The following is an 18,387-nucleotide window of genomic DNA, read 5'->3' as shown; positions in this document are numbered from 1 at the left end:
TTGCCAACTCATTTGAGCAAGATTAGTCACTGAAAAGTCGATAAACTCCAAAACTCCAGTATTTTTAATTGATCCTGCTTTTGTTGGAGTAACTGTCTCCACCGTCTAGGGAAGAAGGCTTCCCACTAGACTTTGGAGGAACATTGCTGTGAGGATTTAATTGTATTCAGTGACAATAGCGTTAGTGAGGTCGGGATGCTGGATGATCAAACCCCACCTCATTCTCAACTCCCAACTCATCCCAAAAGTATTGGGTGGAGCACCATCCATCACTCCAGAGGACACTACAGAGTTCCACTGCTCCACAGCTCAATGCTGGGGATGGGGATGGAGGGGGGGTTATATATTAGACACCCCTTATTAGACAGGGTGCCAAAAGCTCCATGTTTCTCTGCTATAGCTACATGGACTAGACCAGCTGTGTGTGTGTGTGCATTTGCAACTTTTTTTTGTTATTTTTTAATTAATTAATTAATTTATTTATTTATTCAAAGTTATCATTTGTGCTACGATATAATATTAGTTTTTTTTTTTTGTCATAAAGGGGGCTGAACTACATTAAATGCAGTATACGCCCCCACCGTCTAGGGAAGAAGGCTTCCCACTAGACTTTGGAGGAACATTGCTGTGAGGATTTAATTGTATTCAGTGACAATAGCGTTAGTGAGGTCGGGATGCTGGATGATCAAACCCCACCTCATTCTCAACTCCCAACTCATCCCAAAAGTATTGGGTGGAGCACCATCCATCACTCCAGAGGACACTACAGAGTTCCACTGCTCCACAGCTCAATGCTGGGGTGGGGATGGGGAAGGGGATGGGGATGGGGAAGGGGAAGGGGAAGGGGATGGGGATGGGGAAGGGGATGGGGATGGGGATGGGGATGGGAAGGGGAAGGGGAAGGGGATGGGGAAGGGGAAGGGGAAGGGGAAGGGGATGGGGAAGGGGAAGGGGATGGGGAAGGGGAAGGGGAAGGGGAAGGGGATGGGGATGGGGATGGGGATGGGGAAGGGGAAGGGGATGGGGATGGGGATGGGGATGGGGATGGGGATGGGGAAGGGGAAGGGGATGGGGATGGGGATGGGGAAGGGGAAGGGGATGGGGATGGGGAAGGGGAAGGGGATGGGGATGGGGATGGGGAAATATACCCCTTATTAGACAGGGTGCCAAAAGCTCCATGTTTATCTGCTATAGCTACATGGACTATCTAGACCAGCTGTGTGTGTGTGTGTGTGTGTGTGTGTGTGTGTGTGTGCATTTGCACGTGTGCTAGCAACTTTTTTTTGTTATTTTTTAATTAATTAATTTATTTATTTAAAGTTATCATTTGTGCTACGATATAATATTAGTTTTTCTTGTCATAAAGGGGGCTGAACTACATTAAATGCAGTATACGCCCCCCAGTGTGTGTTTCGGTTACTCCTACGTCTCTGAGTGCAAAGGTTACCAGAAGACTCGGTCGCCACCTTCGCCTCCGTGTCGCACTTGTTTATTTTTGCACAAACCAGCGACTTTCGCGGCTGGTGAGTATGATTACCCTCCGCGTCCTGCTTCTATAAAGTCCTGGGGGTCTGTTTTGTAGCTCCTGTATTAGTGACTGCTCATAGATCGGTGGTAGTGTCAGCTAACTCCCTCTCAGACGCGCCGGCGTTGCTCCTCCGGATCTGCCGCTGAAGACGTGTGAAGGTAACCGGGCGCTAGCTGCTGCCAGCTCGGCCACAATCTCCCAGTGAGAGCCGTTTTGCCACTTATCCAGCCAGCTAACCGCCTGAATCTGGCCGTAATTCATTTTGACGGGGTGCTTCGCGTTTTTATGACCTTTTTAACAGGGATTTCTCTCGCTGGCGACCGTAGCTGTCACCGTCAGCTAGCTTAGCTTAGCATAGCCAGCTATCTGAACTTCCATGTAGACGCCTGTAGAGCTCAAGTGCGGGGTATTCGGGTTATTCAATGATTGATATAGGTCGTTTTTAGTTTTATAAGACGTTAAACTGGCTGTTGTTCGCCGTTGCTTTACTTGGAGCAACTTTTTAGACTATTTTAAACGGTAACCAACGTCTTAGCTAGCATGTTAGCTAGCTAGCGTTAGCTAGTTAGCTATAGCTAGCTATCAGATCTTAACCCACTCGCTGTCACAAAGTTATGCTTGTGTTTAAATCTAATTTTTAACGATCAGATATATAATTAAGCATTTTGGCACTTAATTATATATCTAGATCTAGATCCGCTGCCTAGCCAAGATGGCTAGCTAGCGCTAATGTTAGCTAGCTAGCTAACCCAGCTGCACAGAGATGAGCCCTTGTCTCGTTTCTAAACACACTGGTTTACAAAGACTCTGTCTTTACAAATCTCTTGCATATATTTCCCAGCTTTTTGTCAAGCTAAGTGAATGTCTATGGCCCAGTGATGTAGCTAGCTAGCTAACTTAAAATGACGTTAATTTGCCATTGGGCGTTACCACTTAGTAGCCAGACAGACAGCCAGCTAGCCAGCTAGCGCTAACACTTGCTAACGTTAGTCTTTATGCTAAGTAGCTGTAGGTCTAAGCCTCTTTGCCCCTGTGGACTGCTTCTCCAGCAAGCTAGCTAGCTAGTAATCCTCAACAGGCTGTTTAGCTAGCTAGCTGTCTGTCTTGCTGACTACCTAAGGCAGCTACAGCTAGCTAGCATCTTTAAAAGCTAGCTAGTAATCCTCAACAGGCTGTTTAGCTAGCTGTCTGTCTGTCTTGCTGACTACCTGGGGCAGCTACAGCTAGCATCTTTAAAAGCTAGCTAGTAATCCTCAACAGGCTGTTTAGCTAGCTAGCTGTCTGTCTTGCTGACTACCTGGGGCAGCTACAGCTAGCTAGCATCTTTAAAAGCTAGCTAGTAATCCTCAACAGGCTGTTTAGCTAGCTGTCTGTCTGTCTTGCTGACTACCTGGGGCAGCTACAGCTAGCATCTTTAAAAGCTAGCTAGTAATCCTCAACAGGCTGTTTAGCTAGCTAGCTAGCTGTCTGTCTGTCTTGCTGACTACCTGGGGCAGCTACAGCTAGCTAGCATCTTTAAAAGGTAGCTAGTAATCCTCAACAGGCTGTTTAGCTAGCTAGCTAGCTGTCTGTCTGTCTTGCTGACTACCTGGGGCAGCTACAGCTAGCTAGCATCTTTAAAAGGTAGCTAGTAATCCTCAACAGGCTGTTTAGCTAGCTAGCTGTCTGTCTTGCTGACTACCTAAGGCAGCTACAGCTAGCTAGCATCTTTAAAAGGTAGCTAGTAATCCTCAACAGGCTGTTTAGCTAGCTAGCTAGCTAGCTGTCTGTCTTGCTGACTACCTAAGGCAGCTACAGCTAGCTAGCATCTTTAAAAGGTAGCTAGTAATCCTCAACAGGCTGTTTAGCTAGCTGTCTGTCCATCTTGCTGACTACCTAAGGCAGCTACAGCTAGCTAGCATCTTTAAAAGGTAGCTAGCATAGCAAGCTTAACCTGGAGTAGCGCTAGCATTTGTTCCAGACCTTCCCTGCTGACTTACAGGTGTCCTTTTTGTGTTTTGAAGTTCTTCCATGTCTCAGAAGACTTGTATCAAGGGTTTGAGGGTAGGAAAGGGACTAATGTTAAGCTGTCTTGCGCACAGGAGAAGACCTGCGACGACCCTGGCCTGGAGAAGACATGGCGCGCCTGGTAGCTGTGTGCAGAGACGGGGAGGAGGACTACCTTTTCCTCGCCAGGCAGATTCCCTTGTATATCGACGACACACTGACGGTGAGGTGGAGATGTGTGCTTGTTATTGAGTGAAGATGTGCACAAATGCAAAAAACATAAGTGTGTGTTGCGTCCATGCCACAAGGGTGCACTGACAAAATGACAATGTTAGCAAGCTGTTGTAGCCTTGAGGCCCTGACTAACAGGCTAAACTGGGTGAGATTTTCTTTAAATTATTATTATCGTAACTCAAAGCTACAGTGCTGCCACACTGTCCAAATATTTGTGAACACCCCTTGTAGTTAATTCATTCAGCTACTGTAACCCGCACCCATTGCTGACACAGATGTGCAAATACGCACATAGCGTGTCTGGTCCCTGTAGAGAAGTGCCGGCACAGAATAGGGGGCTCGGGAGCAGATAAGGGTGAGCCTTTTGGCACCGTACTTGATGCGAGATGTGGGCTAGAGGGGTATAAAGCACCCAGCATTGGAATGATTGATGGTGCTCAATCCAGTAGTTTTGGGATGAGGTGGGGTGGTGATTATCCAGCATCCTGACCTCACAAATGTTCTTGTTGCTGAATGCATTCAGATTCTCACAGCACTGCACCAAAATGTAGTAGAAAGCTTTCTTCCCTGGAAAGTCGAGACAGTGAGTCTAACGAAAGCAATGAATGAACTGGTGTCTCATAACTTCTGTCCATATAGTTTAGCCTGAGAAGAAAAAATGGGTAAATCAACTCTCAGCTACGACGGAGTGTGTTTGTTTATTAAACATGTGAAGTTCTAGCTGCTGTTTCTGTTGTGGAATGATCCAGAATGGCAGCCACAAAGTAGGGACGGACGGTTGGCCCGTTAAAGTGTCGAAGATAAGACGATGTGTGTCGGTGTCAGTCAACACACATGTTGCTAACACAGCCTGTGTACTACAAGCTGTGAGGCGTGTGAATGTCAGCAGTCTGACCGTCCGTAGTTGCTTTGCATGCTCCACCTAACCAGTTGTATCTCCTGTACAGATGGTGATGGAGTTTCCCGACAGTGTGCTGGACTTTGACAGTCATCAAATCAACAGTTCACAAATGAAGCAGTTTATTGAGGTAAGGTCCTGATTTGTATCGGGATATTGCTTTGCGTCGCTTGGCAGCGCCAGGGGGCAGAGTGCTACCAGGAGAGTGATATTTGCCCGTGTGCTTTGAAATCCATCCTAGCACTTTCACTTTGGTTTTAAGTTAGGCTTTTGATTTGTTGTAGTTGCCTGAACAAGACACCTGAGGCCTCTGAGTTTATGATGGTGCTTAGCCAGTTAACCTTAAGCTTAGTTTCGTATCTCACAACAGTGGATCACTTTTGACCCAGATAAATCACTAGGCCAAGTTATGCAGCATGCCTGACCTGCTCCAGAGAAGGTTAGGTTAAGGTTTTCAGATCATAAGCTGATCATGGATCAATCAGAGGCAGGTTTGTGACTGTGATGCATCATTCCAAGCTTTTTATGCTTGGGTCACTTTTTTCATGATTATTTGTAGCTTTATTCACCAGTAAATCAATTCAGCTGAGGAAGCTAATTTTGTTTATCAAGAATATCAAGCATTTGTTACTTAGTAGTAGTGACTAGTTTCTTTACAACCACAAATGCTTAAATTAAATGTATTTCTATAGTATTTTTTCTTCTCAAGGAATAATCAGATCTGATATCAAAACAAATAAGGGAAGTCAGTGTAAAAAGGTTTTACTCCTCAGTTTTGGAGCATTTCTTTTGATCCATTCATCATGGAATTTTATAATATAAATAACTGCCAGATGTCAGAAAGTGAAAAAAACAGTAACAGCAATAAAGGTTATTGTGTGACCACGATGAAGTGCAACATTAGTGGTACTGTTTTCCAGTGTCCGAAAGCTGATGCCAGTGCCCAACTGTTTATGTTGCTCTTGCAGCACCACAGCATGCTAAAGCAGCAGGACCTGAACATGGCGCTGATGGTGATGTCACGTGAAGTGTTCAGCGCACTCTCGCAGCTGGTGCCATGCGTGGGCTGCAGGCGCAGCGTGGAGCGTCTCTTTTCCCAGCTCACAGATTCAGGCTACTTCGCCCTGGAGCCTCTGACCGTGGGTTCAGCCGGAGTGCTGTCTGTAACTAGAGCCTGTCTGGCAGACCCCCGCAAACTCTATGCGCTCTTCTACGTCCACGGGTAAGAGTGCTGTTGGCCTGTGTGTGGCATGTGAAGGCAGAAATGATGTTTGACTGCCAGTACAGTTATTTAGTCCCTCAGTGTGCTGATCTCCTGCTGGTAAAATGGAGGTTCCACAATAGTTTCAGATAGGGGTGGGCAATATGGTAAAAAAATATATTATCACTATATTTAAGAACATTTTCATGATGCACAATATTTACTGCGGCATATGTGATTGCACCATGACAAAATGCACCAATGGCCACTGATGCTTAAAACTACTATTGAAATACTCTCCCCTTAGTGCAGTGATTTTTATCTGAATGTGCTGCACTTCAAATAAAACATGCAGTTCTTTAAGCACTAATGATAACCTCAATATGCTTAGAAAAACACATGATTTATCATAATACAATAATCTTGTCATATTGCCTATCTGTGATTTCAGATACGGTGCCTTTTTTTTTTTTTTTTTTTGATCCTCACTACTACAGCCTTTTATTAATGTGTGTTAATGCCGCCTTAAAGATGAAGAGTGCTCTGTGCTTTGAACATCATGGTAAAAATGAAGAATTAGACCAGAATCAGACTTAATCTAACCAATACCCAGTCCATTAACATGTGCCTGGATCAACTTTGTATAGTGTTGCTGCATTGCACTTATGTCTCGTTTTTGTTTTTATTTTTTATTTTTTTTCTCTGCCTCTCCTATACAGGACGAAGTTGAACGACATCATTGACTCCATTCCAAAAAGTAAAAAGAACAAACGCTGTCAGTTGCATTCTCTAGACACGCACAAGCCCAAGCCCTTAGGGTAAGTTGAAGTGCACCATGTTCTCAAACTTGTGTAGGTCCTTGACTATTTCACTTACTGTCACAGTCATGTGAAATACACTGATCAGCCATAGCATTAGCACCACGAACGGGTGAAGTGGAAAAACACTTATTATATATTATTTATTATAAATATTATTTATCTTTGTTAGCAGTAGCATGTGTCAAGGGGTAGATATATTAGGCAGCATGTGAACAGTCAATTCTTGAAGGTCATTACGGTGTTTAAAAGCAGGACAAATGGGCAAGCCTAAGAATCAGCCACTTTGACAAGAGCCAAGTTGTGATGATTAGACGACTGAGTCAGAACGTCTCCAGAACATCAGGCAGGTCTTGTGGGGTTTTCCTGCTATGTGGTGGTCAGTACCTACCAAGGGTGCTCCATAAAGAACAACCTGGGAACTGGCGACAAGATCATAGATATTTAAGGCTCATTGATGCAATCCATGGAGACCCCCATCTCACAACTTGCAGGACTTGAAGGATCTGCTGCTAATGTCATGGTGCCAGATACTACACCTTCAGGGTTGGCTTGAATGGACAGATCTGTTATTGCAGCTTAAGGGAGACCTACTCAATATTTGGTGACTTAATGTTATGGCTGATTGTTGTATATGCTTGTGAGTTTAAATAATGCTGCTTGTCACATCTGAATGTTTGAGTTGAGTGTCTGATGCGTGTTTGTGACACCTAGAGAGGAGAATGCAGAGAAAGGGCTAGAGCTAGAGAAAGAGAATACCGCAACAGCAGGGAAGAAGGTGGTCAGATGTAGCGTCCTTTTCCACTTTGGGCCATTTCAGACCCCCTACAGGTAGGCAACACAGCATCTGTGTCTAGCGCCCAGACAGTTACTAGGCGACACGAAGAAAGCAGTGTTTGGGGAAAGTGCATTGTTGCATTTCGGCCAGATTTTGACAGTTTCAAGGCTTTGAACGAGTCTAGAAAAGCGGCTGGTGCCTTTGTCATGTCGGGCACGTTGCTTTGAATTGGTGCATGGGTTCTCGGTTAACCGTTCTGGGTGACAGCATTCAAATACTGAATTCACTGTTCAGGTATTTGTTACACTGCGTCACAAAGTTGGGCCGGAAATTCACAGGCGAACGGGTTTCTGATGTATGCTTCTGGAGATGCTAAGCTTAGATGGTCACCAATCTCATCTCAGCAACTGTGTCAAAATTTAAATTCTATTAAAAAGGGCTGGGCGATATGGTGAAAATACTACATCTCAATATTTAGACATTTTCGCAATGCACAATATTTGTCCGCACACATGATTACAGACTAAGAACACCAGTAGTGACAGATTATTAAAAACTATTATTTAGATACTCTCCTGTACTGGACACAGTGATTTTTTTTTTTTTTTTTTTTTTCTGCTGCTTTTCACCCAATTAAAGCAGTCTAATGAAACCTGCAGCTGATCAGTGTTTATTAAGCGCTAACAATATCCTCCATATGCTTAGAAAAGCATACTGTCAGTCACGATATTACAATTTACGATTGTGTTATCGTAACACACGATACGATAAAATATTGTCTCATTGCCCAGCCTTACAACCTATTTCAATTTGACCCTTTAAAGCCTAAACCTTTAAATAAATAAAGATTGTTTACTTGATCTGATAAATTATTTACAAAAGGAAATTAAATGGCACATTGCATTTATCACTTTTGTATCCTATTTGATGCATCAGGTAGTCATGAATATTTTTAGCAACTTAAACATACAGACTATAAGCCCTTAATAATAATCCACCATGCAACAGCAAATATGTATCTGATTGTATTTTATTATGTATATAATTAATTATTTATTATACTTTTTTATGATTAAACTTAAGATTAACTTATGATTTTACTTAATTATTTAATTGACAGATATTGCAAAGGTTTTAAAAGCTATAAATATGTATCAGATATGATGTGCTGTAGAGGGTTGAGCTAAATCTGGGCTGCATTCAGCATACGTTTTTGTGTTTATAGACTAAATTAAGTCACACCATGTTCTAAAACACATGAGCTTGTCTGTGGCAAACAAATAAAGATCTGGATGTGTTTTGGGTGAGTTGAGCGATGGTTTTGGGCGTATACTTAAGATGAGGCTGGTGACAATCTAGGACTATTGTTTGTTAGCTTTGCATCTCATGTTAGCTAAAGGAGCCCTTAACCGGTATTAAATAATCTTCGTTGATCAGCAGCATCTGGAGTCAGCGAAGAATCATGTTCCTGATCTTTTGCCAAACTGTTTTTTTAAAGACTACGTCAACCCTCAATATCGAAAAATTGACGTTAGGGGGTGCTGATTTGTGCAACAATGATGCCACCAATGGGAATGTCAACATTTGGAAAGGCGCTACCCGCTGCTTCATAATGCAGAAAGGAAACGTTTCCATTTCATCATGGGTTGAGGTGGAGCTACAGGTGCAGCAGAACTGAATGTTCAGCACCTCTTTAGTGTCAAAGTGTGGTTCAGTGGCATACAATTTTGGCTGCAAGTAGTCTTGAGAATCTTTGTATAGAAAGAAAGCATTTACACTCATTAGTGTTTACTCCCTCTGGTCTTACCATGTACCTTTACCCTGTGCAGTTTGTGTTGCATGGTTGTGGTAGCTGTGTTTGGTAACTGTGGAGATTGGCTCTGTTTCAGAGGGAGCTGGATGGATGTATGGGAGCTGATGTCTCAGGAGTGCCGGGACGAAGTGGTTCTCATTGACAGCGCCTGTCTGCTTGAAACTCTGGAGACATATCTGCGAAAACACAGGTAAACTTGTAGCACGTAAACACCATCTGTTTGAAATCTGCATCAGTTAGTGATGAACAGAATCCTTGCAGTGAAATCCAGTTGTGATTATTTAATTAGGCTTTACAGATTATGGGTACTATTGGTCTGCCTAATCACATTCTCATTGGAAAACGAATCCTTGTAGTGTTTATAAAGAAGGAGCTGCTTTGTTTGTTAGTCCTTATCACTGAGTGCTGTAAAATCAGCATGTCAATTTCTTTGCTTGCCCAGCGTGTCAGTCATGTGTTTAAGTGTTCTGTGGATGTTTTACTAAATCGGAGCATTCACAAGTTCTTGTTTTCTGACCCGACAAATGTAGGCTAATCCTTTAGGCATATTGCATTACTGTCATTACTATTACATTATACAATATGGACACAAGTATTAGGACACCTGCTTATTCCTTGATTCTGCTAAACTCTAGGGTAATAAACTTTAGCATGCTTTTGTTGGCATGTATCAATGAGCTTGGTGAGGTCAGGATGTTGGATGATAACCATCCCACCATGTCCCCGACTTCCAAACTCTTCCCAAAAGTATTGGATGAATCGCCATAATTTAAAAACACTGTTCCACTGCTCCACAGTGCAATGCTGGGGAACTTTATTCTCCTCTAGCTCATCCCTGGCATTAGGCAGCATGGTGCCGATAGGTTCATATTCATCTGCTCCAGAGAGTCCTATTCTATTGGCATAATTATCTACATGGACTTGAAGCTGAATGTCTTAGTTTGAGGTGGTGTCCACAAACATTTGGGCATATAGTAATGTATGGCTATTGCAAAACATTAATCTAGGTAATTTAGGTCTAAGAGGGTGGATTCATTAACAGTCATTTAATTGGAGTAGTTTTTTTCTTTCCATTTCTAACTGCTTTATCTGTTCTGCTGTGTTCGGCAGGTTCTGCACAGACTGCAAGAACAAGGTGCTGAGGGCCTACAACATTCTGGTTGGTGAACTGGACTGCAGTAAGGAGAAGGGCTATTGCGCAGCTCTGTATGAAGGCCTGCGCTGCTGCCCGCACGAGCGCCACATCCACGTCTGCTGCGAGACCGACTTCATCGCTCACCTTCTGGGCCGGGCAGAGCCAGAGTTTGCTGGTGGCTATGAGTGAGTTGGTTTATATATTATAGGCCATTCAACTATACATTCTTTGCCATTGACAACCAGTGATGAGCCCCTCCCATTGGTCCTGTTTGCAGTGTTTGTTAGCCTTGTAAATAAACCTATTGCCTGCATAGTTGCCTAGCTTCTCAACATGGCTGTTTCAGGTGGTCTTCTATGTTCAGTGTTGATTAGCGACTTCTTGCATGCAGAGTTTCTATTTAACTTTGTTAAAATTATCCTTCAAAAGTTTAAAATTTTATATATTCTATATTTTGAGCCCAGTTTACCCACCACTCCGCTACAGAGTTCCGCTTCTCCCATCGGTTAACCAATCAGTGTGGCCAATGTTTCGAAATACATGGGTTGTAGCTTATTGTATTAGTGCTCTAGCAGCACATATTGATGTGTTTGGTGAGAACTTTTTATTTGTCTTATCCAGACTTGTGTAGTGTGTTTAAAATTGAACCTGGAACGTTTTCTATGTATTGACTATAATTCTGTCCTTTTTTCTTTTCTTTTAAACCATGTGACTGGCAAGCTTGCTTTTTTCCATTGTAGAGTTTGCAACTAGATTTAGATTTTTAAACTTTTTACACTTAGGATTGACTGTATTCTACTACAGACTGAATGGTTTTGGTTGTGTGCAGGCGCAGGGAAAGGCACGCTAAGACCATAGATATAGCACAGGAGGAGGTGCTGACGTGTCTGGGAATCCATCTGTACGAGCGGCTTCACCGAATCTGGCAGAAGCTGCGGGCTGAAGAGCAGACTTGGCAGATACTCTTCTACCTTGGCATCGATGCGCTACGCAAAAGCTTTGAGGTATTAACATCAGCTTTTCCCCCCAAATGAATGTCTTGTAAATGTTGTTCTTTAAATCTAATCTTATAGATGTTTCTGTAGAAATGGAAGCATGAATTAACATTTTAGACTATGCATGTGTAGATGGCAGTGGAGAAAGTGCAGGGAATCAGTCGATTGGAGCAGCTCTGTGAGGAACTGTCTGAGGAGGAGCGAGCGAAAGAGCTTAAGCAGGAGAAGAAAAGACAGAAACGCAAGAACAGACGCAAAAACAAGTGTGGTTTTGAAATGTCTGAACAAGAAGCTGACGGAGACAAAGAGAAGAGCCTGGATGAGGTACCGACTTTTTTTTTTATTTTTTATTTTATTTTATTTTTTTTTATTTATTAAATGTATATCTGACTCTAAGGGTCTTGTCTTTAAGTAGTCTCTACTACTGCATGGTCAAACATGTCAGTGTGTTTAATATATGAAATTAATTTTATAAATAATTCAGTTCTTGTATGTGAAAATAAACATTTAATACAATTAAATGAATCTTCAACTACTGCTAACGGTAATAATACTGGTGGTGATGATGTGAGACATTCATACATCAAAATATTAAGGTTCATGAACTTGCTGGAATAGCTTGTGCATTATGTAATGCTGGTACAGGCTGGGCTGGGATGCTGAGGAACATCTTGTTGGGATATTTGAGAAAATTAATTTGCAAAAATTATTTAAAAACTAATTTCTTGTTTGTTTTTTGTTTTGTGTTTTTTTTTTTTTTTTTTTTTTTTTTTTTTTTTTTTTTTTTTTTTTTTAAAGCTGTTTTAGTATTAGCAATCAACAGAGGAAATGCAGCAAGTGTGCACTTAGCTGGCTACCATTTTCCAGTCATATGCAAAATGTTTAGGCACTCATGGTCAACAAAGCAGTTCATCTTTCTGAATTTAACATATTTAATATGCTACTATTTAATATATTACTTTGACAAAATAAGTTTAAATTTAAAATGTGTATGTGTGGAAGATTGAACATTTGAATTGGACTCGCCTGGCAGATGTTTCTGAACCCAACCAGTTCTAATCATTCACCTCTAACACAGTCTCACACACCTGCTGTCTCTTTGCCCATCTTAGGGTTCAACAGAGTCTGTGGACGGTGGCTGTAAGTCATGTCGCAGTGGGGAAGAGTCTGGAGGCAGTGTGGAGGTGATCGCCCCCATTGAGAACTCCTCCTGTAGCTGCCCTGCCTCCTCCATTCTGGGGTCACCTAAAACCAAGAAAGGTATGAAGCACTAGGACCTCAACTTCACTTTTCATTTATTTCTGTACCAGCAATGCAGTGTTATTTATATTAGTTATGATTAGAAAAGAATGGAGGAATGACTGCAACATGTCTGTCCGTGTGTGTAGGTCTGTCATCTCACAGCAATGGCAGCGACTGTGGCTACTCCTCAAGTATGGAGGGAAGTGAGACAGGCTCTAGAGAAGGCTCAGATGTGGCATGTACTGAAGGCATGTGTAACCATGACGAATCAGGTACTGGAAGTCTCATTCTGCTGCAACTGCAAAGTTCACTTTACTGTGAACTGTTTATTTACTTGGAGGCTGAGTGATATGTACATTTTAGTTTAGCATCAGTGTTAGTTAGTGTTAGTCAGATGTTAGTGTAACATCTGAATCTTCAGTAAGTTCCTCTTCAAATTCCTGTCCCTGCAGGTGAGTACTTGTGCAGTCACCACTGCTCTGAGGATAAGGAGGAGGACTGTGTGGACAGCTGTGTGGAGTGCTGGGCAAACTCTGAAGAGCACACCAACGGCACAAAGAACAAGAAGAAGAAAAGAAAGAACAAGGGCTTGCTCTGTGGTCACGAACACGTGAGTTACTGTAATGTTGCTCTGTTAAGCAGATTTCTATGCCTGTGTTTTCTTTGACGCTGCACTATTTGCCATTGTATTCTTTACAAAGAAAAGAAAAGGTGGTCCTGTAATTCAGTGATGCACAGTATCTGAGAATTGGGAACTGGGAATTGCACAATTTCTTTCCTGTTTAAACTGTTGTCAGTCATACAAGGATTTCTACTATGACTTGAATTTCCTCCTTCCTTTTCTTGTTTAATTACAGCTAGAGTCCCACACTGTGCATGTGTGAAAAGGGTCTAGGTGAATGGTCGTTTATGCTAGGACAAAAACCATTTGTATATGTTAGTTGCAAAGCTGAAAACACATCCTCCACCCCAGACTAGACAGACCCAGACTCCACATCTGCATTAACGACATTAGTATCATGGCAGTAAGCGAGCTGCAGTTGGTGGTCGCAAGGCATTTTTCACATGCTAAACTCTACATGCTAAAGTCGCTAGCCCCTACAAATGTCTTGGTAATCTCTCTTAAATTAGCAGCAAGAAACGCTGAAGTCATCTACACATGCTCTCATATTTTAGTGTCATGATATTCACGTGTTGACAACATTTAGTTAAACTTTACAAGTGTTCAGTTAACAAATTAATAGTTTTCACATTAATGTAAATGCTTCAATCTACTCTATCTTAAATACTATATCTAATAAAACCTCTGCTGTTAGCGCTAGCAAATGTTAAACAGCCAAAGAAACACTCAGCTATTATAATTATTTTTAAACATTTCTTTTTCCCTAATCTGCAGTTTTACCACAGTCTGTATTGAATCCTCTTTTGAGCTTTAGATAAACTACACCACAGATTTTTATGGCGTTTTAAAGAAAAATATCTAAATGACTAGAAATCATACACTACACATCCTCATCCTTCTGCTGAACCACACCAAATGCCCCAAAACCTTGCCATGTGCCTTGCAGTACTTGGGAGACACAGATTTGCGCTGCCTTTTGTGCTGACCCACAAAGAAAGAGAGGTGAAAGGCGCCTTTGGGTGAGGTTGTTAAATTGGCATGGTCTCCACAGTCTCCAGAGGAATTGGAGCTGTGTAGCACAGCACCTACTGGAGCTACACCACATACGAGACAGATGTTGGCACCAGAATGTAGCTGCTGCATCATTTAAGGTGGAACGTAGATTTAACATAAGTGCCTTATAAATAAGTGGCACTTTTTGGGCTTAATTTACATTGGCCATGGACACGACCCTTTCAGATTGAGTTACTGACCATTATACACCACTAGATTACGCTTCGAGTTGGGGCAGGGGAAAAAAAAAATGTTTGATATACTCCAATTGGTCTGAAGAACAGGAGGCCAAGACTCAGAGTCTGAGGCCCTCACACGTTACAACTTTTTGCAGGCTACGGCCAACCAGCACAGGCTTGGCCGGATCCAGTGTGTGGGTCAAAATAGCGTAGCGCAACCCCGGCTTTAGATAGCAATTTATTGCCAGTCCTGGGTTGTACTGACCCAGGCCAGAAAACACAGTCAGTCAGACACAAAGTGATTAGCGGTTTTCTAATTCTAATAAGACAGGAAGTGGAGCCAAATCTAACCAGCATGTTAAATCCTGTGTTTGGCAGGCACTCCAGATACTCAAATGTATCTCTACAAGCACTGGAAGTGTGTGTGGTGTTTTTTTTTATTTTATTTTTATTATTATTATTATTATTATTATTATTATTTTATTTATTTATTTATTTTATAAATAATTTTTTAAATAAATAAATGTTCAAGGTCTACCTTCCACACATCTGTCTTCTCAATCCCTAAATTTTTTATATATATAGTATTTTCCTTTTTGAAATGTTACTTAGCAGATGTCCCCTGTTTATTGTTCTAAAGCTGTCTGCTTCTCTGCTCTGGCAGGGTTTAAAGTCAGAGAGCTGCACGTCAGAAAGCATTAGAAGAGGGTCGCCTGGCTTGGAAAGTACCCATGACCCCACTGCCTCGTCCACACACAGCTGTCGGAGCGAAGAGACTGCATGCTCGAAGCTGTGCTGTGGACCCTTCACCAGCATCGCCCCGCAGCTGCCCTGGGCCGATCAGCAGGGGAAGGGCAGTGGTGGTCTGGTCCTCGGCCAGCCGCCCCCAGCAGACACCTGCGTACAAGGAGAGTGCACCACCAAGAGCCTCATGGAGCTGCTGGTAAGTGAGCTAGTGTGGGTCCAGAGCTTTGGATAGCACAAATTCTGCACACCTTAAATATATTACTGATAAAATTCTCTGATTTAAATTATTTTAATGGTTGCAGTTATTTAATTATTTTTAAAAATGCAAGTTTTTATAAATACACTAAATGTGACTGGAGGAACTGTTGTTTAGAATAAAGACAACCAAAAACAAATACACCAATATTTGTGAATCTTGAAAAGGAGAATTTTGTTTTTGTTTGTTTTCCCTCAATGAATCTAAACAGTTTAGCTTCTAAAATCTGACTGGTCATGTTTAAGGTCATTGTATCAAGTACTTGATATATTAAGAATGTCCAGTGATGCCAAAATCATGTCTGTAGAGGTGTCTAATTATTATAACCCCATATTTATAAAATCACTACTTTGCTTGTTAGGAGGGGGGGTGGAATACTTGAATACACTTGGTGTGTTTTAGCACACTCATGCAAAAACCTTGTATGGCAAAATGGTAATTTTACAGGAGAAGCAAACTTTTTAATGGGAGTCAATTAAATTGCAGGTAATTTCAGAGTTTCATTAGTACATGAACTTTTGACACAATATAAAGAACTGCCAAATTCACATTATAAAAAAAAAATGGCAGTTGACAAAATTGGATATACAAGGTTTTAGCATGTCGGTGACTATGTATAATAGTCCATATGCACACAGACCGGTATTTGTATTTTGTACAAGTCTTTAGCCTTATATGAATTACAGTAACTCACAGCCTCTTATGGCTTATTTTCTTCCACACCTAGTAACGAATAAACCGACCGACTGGCAGTGAAATTACTCTGCGTGTGAAATGGCAGCTTGTTCCTTTTCAGTTTTTCTAATAATGCAATGATTTCTGGTCAAGCAGGATGAAGCCGAAGCGTCGTCGGATGAAGAGAACTGCCTAACGCAAGACGAGATCCAGTCTTTTGTGGAGGAGAACAAGTCTTTCTACAGCATGCGGGACCAGTACAGGCAGCACCTGAAGGACCGCTTCACCAAATACTGCCACTCTAGTGTGTGTAGAGGAGAGTGGCTGCCTACTACCAGTGTCAACTAAACGACACTCCCTCAAACACACAATTTCTACGGATGGGAAAAACACTCACAATTACCACTGCTGTGCCGCTTTTTTTCAAGAAGGAGGTAAAAAAAAAATGAATTGCAGAAAGAGAAAAATGAATTCTGGAGCTGTGTTCTTGTTCAATGGAAAGTTTATTTTTGTTTTGTTGGGAAAGGTTTAATGTTCAAGGTCTACCTTCCACACATCTGTCTTCTCAATCCCTACATCCCTATTCCCTTCTCAGTCTCCTCTTCTTTTTTCTTTCCTTTCTCCCCTTTCCTACTCACTCACTCACCCATCCTCCCTCCCTTTCTCACTGAACCTGGTGGTTTATTTCTATTTAATTTCTGTTCCTGGATTTATTGATTTAAGAAGTGGGTTATTAAGAGCGCAGTGCATTTGATGATCAAGCTTTGCAAGCTCTGACTGTAGGGTTAGATATTGGTATTGGTAGTCTTCTTGTCTTATCGTTTCTATAACATTTTTTTGTTTTCCCAGTTCGTCTCACTGACTGTGACGCTTCATTTTAGTGGCAAAAAAAAAGATTGTACCAATAAATGTGTACAGAAATAAAATTATCTGAATATAAAGATTTTACAGAAAGAAAACATCCATTTGTAAGGAGGTTTGGGTGTAATGTTGAGCGCAATGTGCAAAATTTACATAATAAAGAATATTTATTAATATGCATCAGAAGTGTTTTTTTTTTTTTTTTTATTTAATCAGGATTCAAGGGGGACTTCTATGCCCCCCCTCATGTTTTCTTTATAGTGAAATTAAGATATAAACATGCAGAAATAAGTCATGCCGACTTTCCTGGTAAAGTTATTACAGCAAAATGTTTTAAATGATCTTTTACAGGAACTTGAAGTTTTAGGCCCTAAACATTTTTAAAATCCATGCAGACCAGATAAATACGTACAGGGTGTTAGATGGTAACATATTTACTAAATGATCATGTTTTTCAGATGTATTATATATTTTTCATTATTCATATTACATATAAAACCCAATGGACACTAGTAAGTTCACTGGTGGTTCTGGATGAATAAGTATTTTGTGACCCTGGGCCTGGACTCATACGCTTTTTCTTTAATGTTCCAAAAATGTTAAATTCTCAAATATTCTCTCAAGGAATTGGTATTAATTATTTTCTCAAGCTTTTCTTAAGAGACTGATTTTCTTGTTTAGGCCAAATGTAACAATCTTTTTTTATAAATCATGCAAAATGCCATTTTTAATTTTCTAATATTCAGTTAAGTCTGTGTTAATACAGAGCAACACAGAAGAAAACGAAGTGTTCGAGCTAGAAATGAATTCTTACGTAGAAACTGACAGTACTTTAAGAACGATCTCCACTGGCCTATTGAGCCGATTAAATTAGTTCCAGTAAACTGATCATTGTTGAGGCTGACCTTCTGACCTCTTACGGTCTAACACAAAAGTGGGGCCAAAATAAGGATAACAAAATGATTTTTTTTGTATATTTTGAGAGAACTTATTGTTCTTAGAAGTTTTTTAAAAAGTTTCTTAAGCATGAAGAATTTCATTTTTGTGAATCTGGCCCAGGTTGGTAAATTCCCCTGTAGTGAACCATTTCACATCAAACCACCCTGAATGATTTTGTTTGACCAGAAAATTAAAGGTAAATACAGCTTGAATAAAATGACTTTCCAGAGCTGTTTATTTTGTGGCCCAATCAATTTCTTATGTGTAAATATCTATTTTTATAGAAAGCAAAAATATTCAAAAGTAAGATTGATTTTGCTGTTCTTTACAGATCCTCTAGATGGCACACTAATCTTTAAATACTACAAAGAAGCCCTGATTGATATTTCATTCCTTTAACTATATAATACTACACATATACACTGTA

General features: G+C 41.1%; 1 protein-coding gene across 3 annotated transcripts; it reads left to right on the top strand.

The window, feature by feature from the left end:
- Window positions 1–1,440: 1,440 nt before the first annotated feature.
- Window positions 1,441–17,201, top strand: ggnbp2 (gametogenetin binding protein 2). 3 transcript variants are annotated; one of them, XM_072661440.1, is made up of 14 exons: window positions 1,441–1,523; window positions 3,610–3,737; window positions 4,696–4,776; window positions 5,615–5,868; window positions 6,567–6,665; window positions 9,333–9,446; window positions 10,367–10,576; window positions 11,221–11,395; window positions 11,519–11,710; window positions 12,499–12,646; window positions 12,775–12,900; window positions 13,081–13,238; window positions 15,147–15,425; window positions 16,317–17,201. In XM_072661440.1, exons 2-14 carry the CDS (start codon window positions 3,645–3,647, stop codon window positions 16,506–16,508), a joined length of 2,121 nt encoding a protein of 706 aa, XP_072517541.1. In that variant the 5' UTR covers window positions 1,441–1,523; window positions 3,610–3,644; the 3' UTR covers window positions 16,509–17,201. The 3 variants fall into 3 exon arrangements, with proteins under 3 accessions (XP_072517541.1, XP_072517465.1, XP_072517618.1); XM_072661364.1 differs by having other exon boundaries at window positions 16,314–17,201; XM_072661517.1 differs by lacking the exons at window positions 1,441–1,523; window positions 3,610–3,737 and adding an exon at window positions 3,804–3,893 and having other exon boundaries at window positions 16,314–17,201.
- The last annotated feature ends 1,186 nt before the right edge of the window (window positions 17,202–18,387 follow it).

This window comes from Salminus brasiliensis, chromosome 1, assembly GCF_030463535.1.
Source record: "Salminus brasiliensis chromosome 1, fSalBra1.hap2, whole genome shotgun sequence".
Classification (NCBI taxonomy): domain Eukaryota; kingdom Metazoa; phylum Chordata; class Actinopteri; order Characiformes; family Bryconidae; genus Salminus; species Salminus brasiliensis.
Note: the sequence above shows the minus strand (reverse complement) of the source record. Positions and strands in the feature narration are given on the sequence as shown.

Excerpts from the sequence above, each read along its gene's own strand:
- ggnbp2 (XM_072661364.1), top strand. The coding sequence starts at position 3,645 with ATGGCGCGCCTGGTAGCTGTGTGCAGAGACGGGGAGGAGGACTACCTT. Across the intron at positions 3,738-4,695 it reads ATATCGACGACACACTGACG|ATGGTGATGGAGTTTCCCGA; the intron begins GTGAGGTGGAGA and ends TCTCCTGTACAG. Across the intron at positions 11,711-12,498 it reads AAGAGAAGAGCCTGGATGAG|GGTTCAACAGAGTCTGTGGA; the intron begins GTACCGACTTTT and ends TGCCCATCTTAG.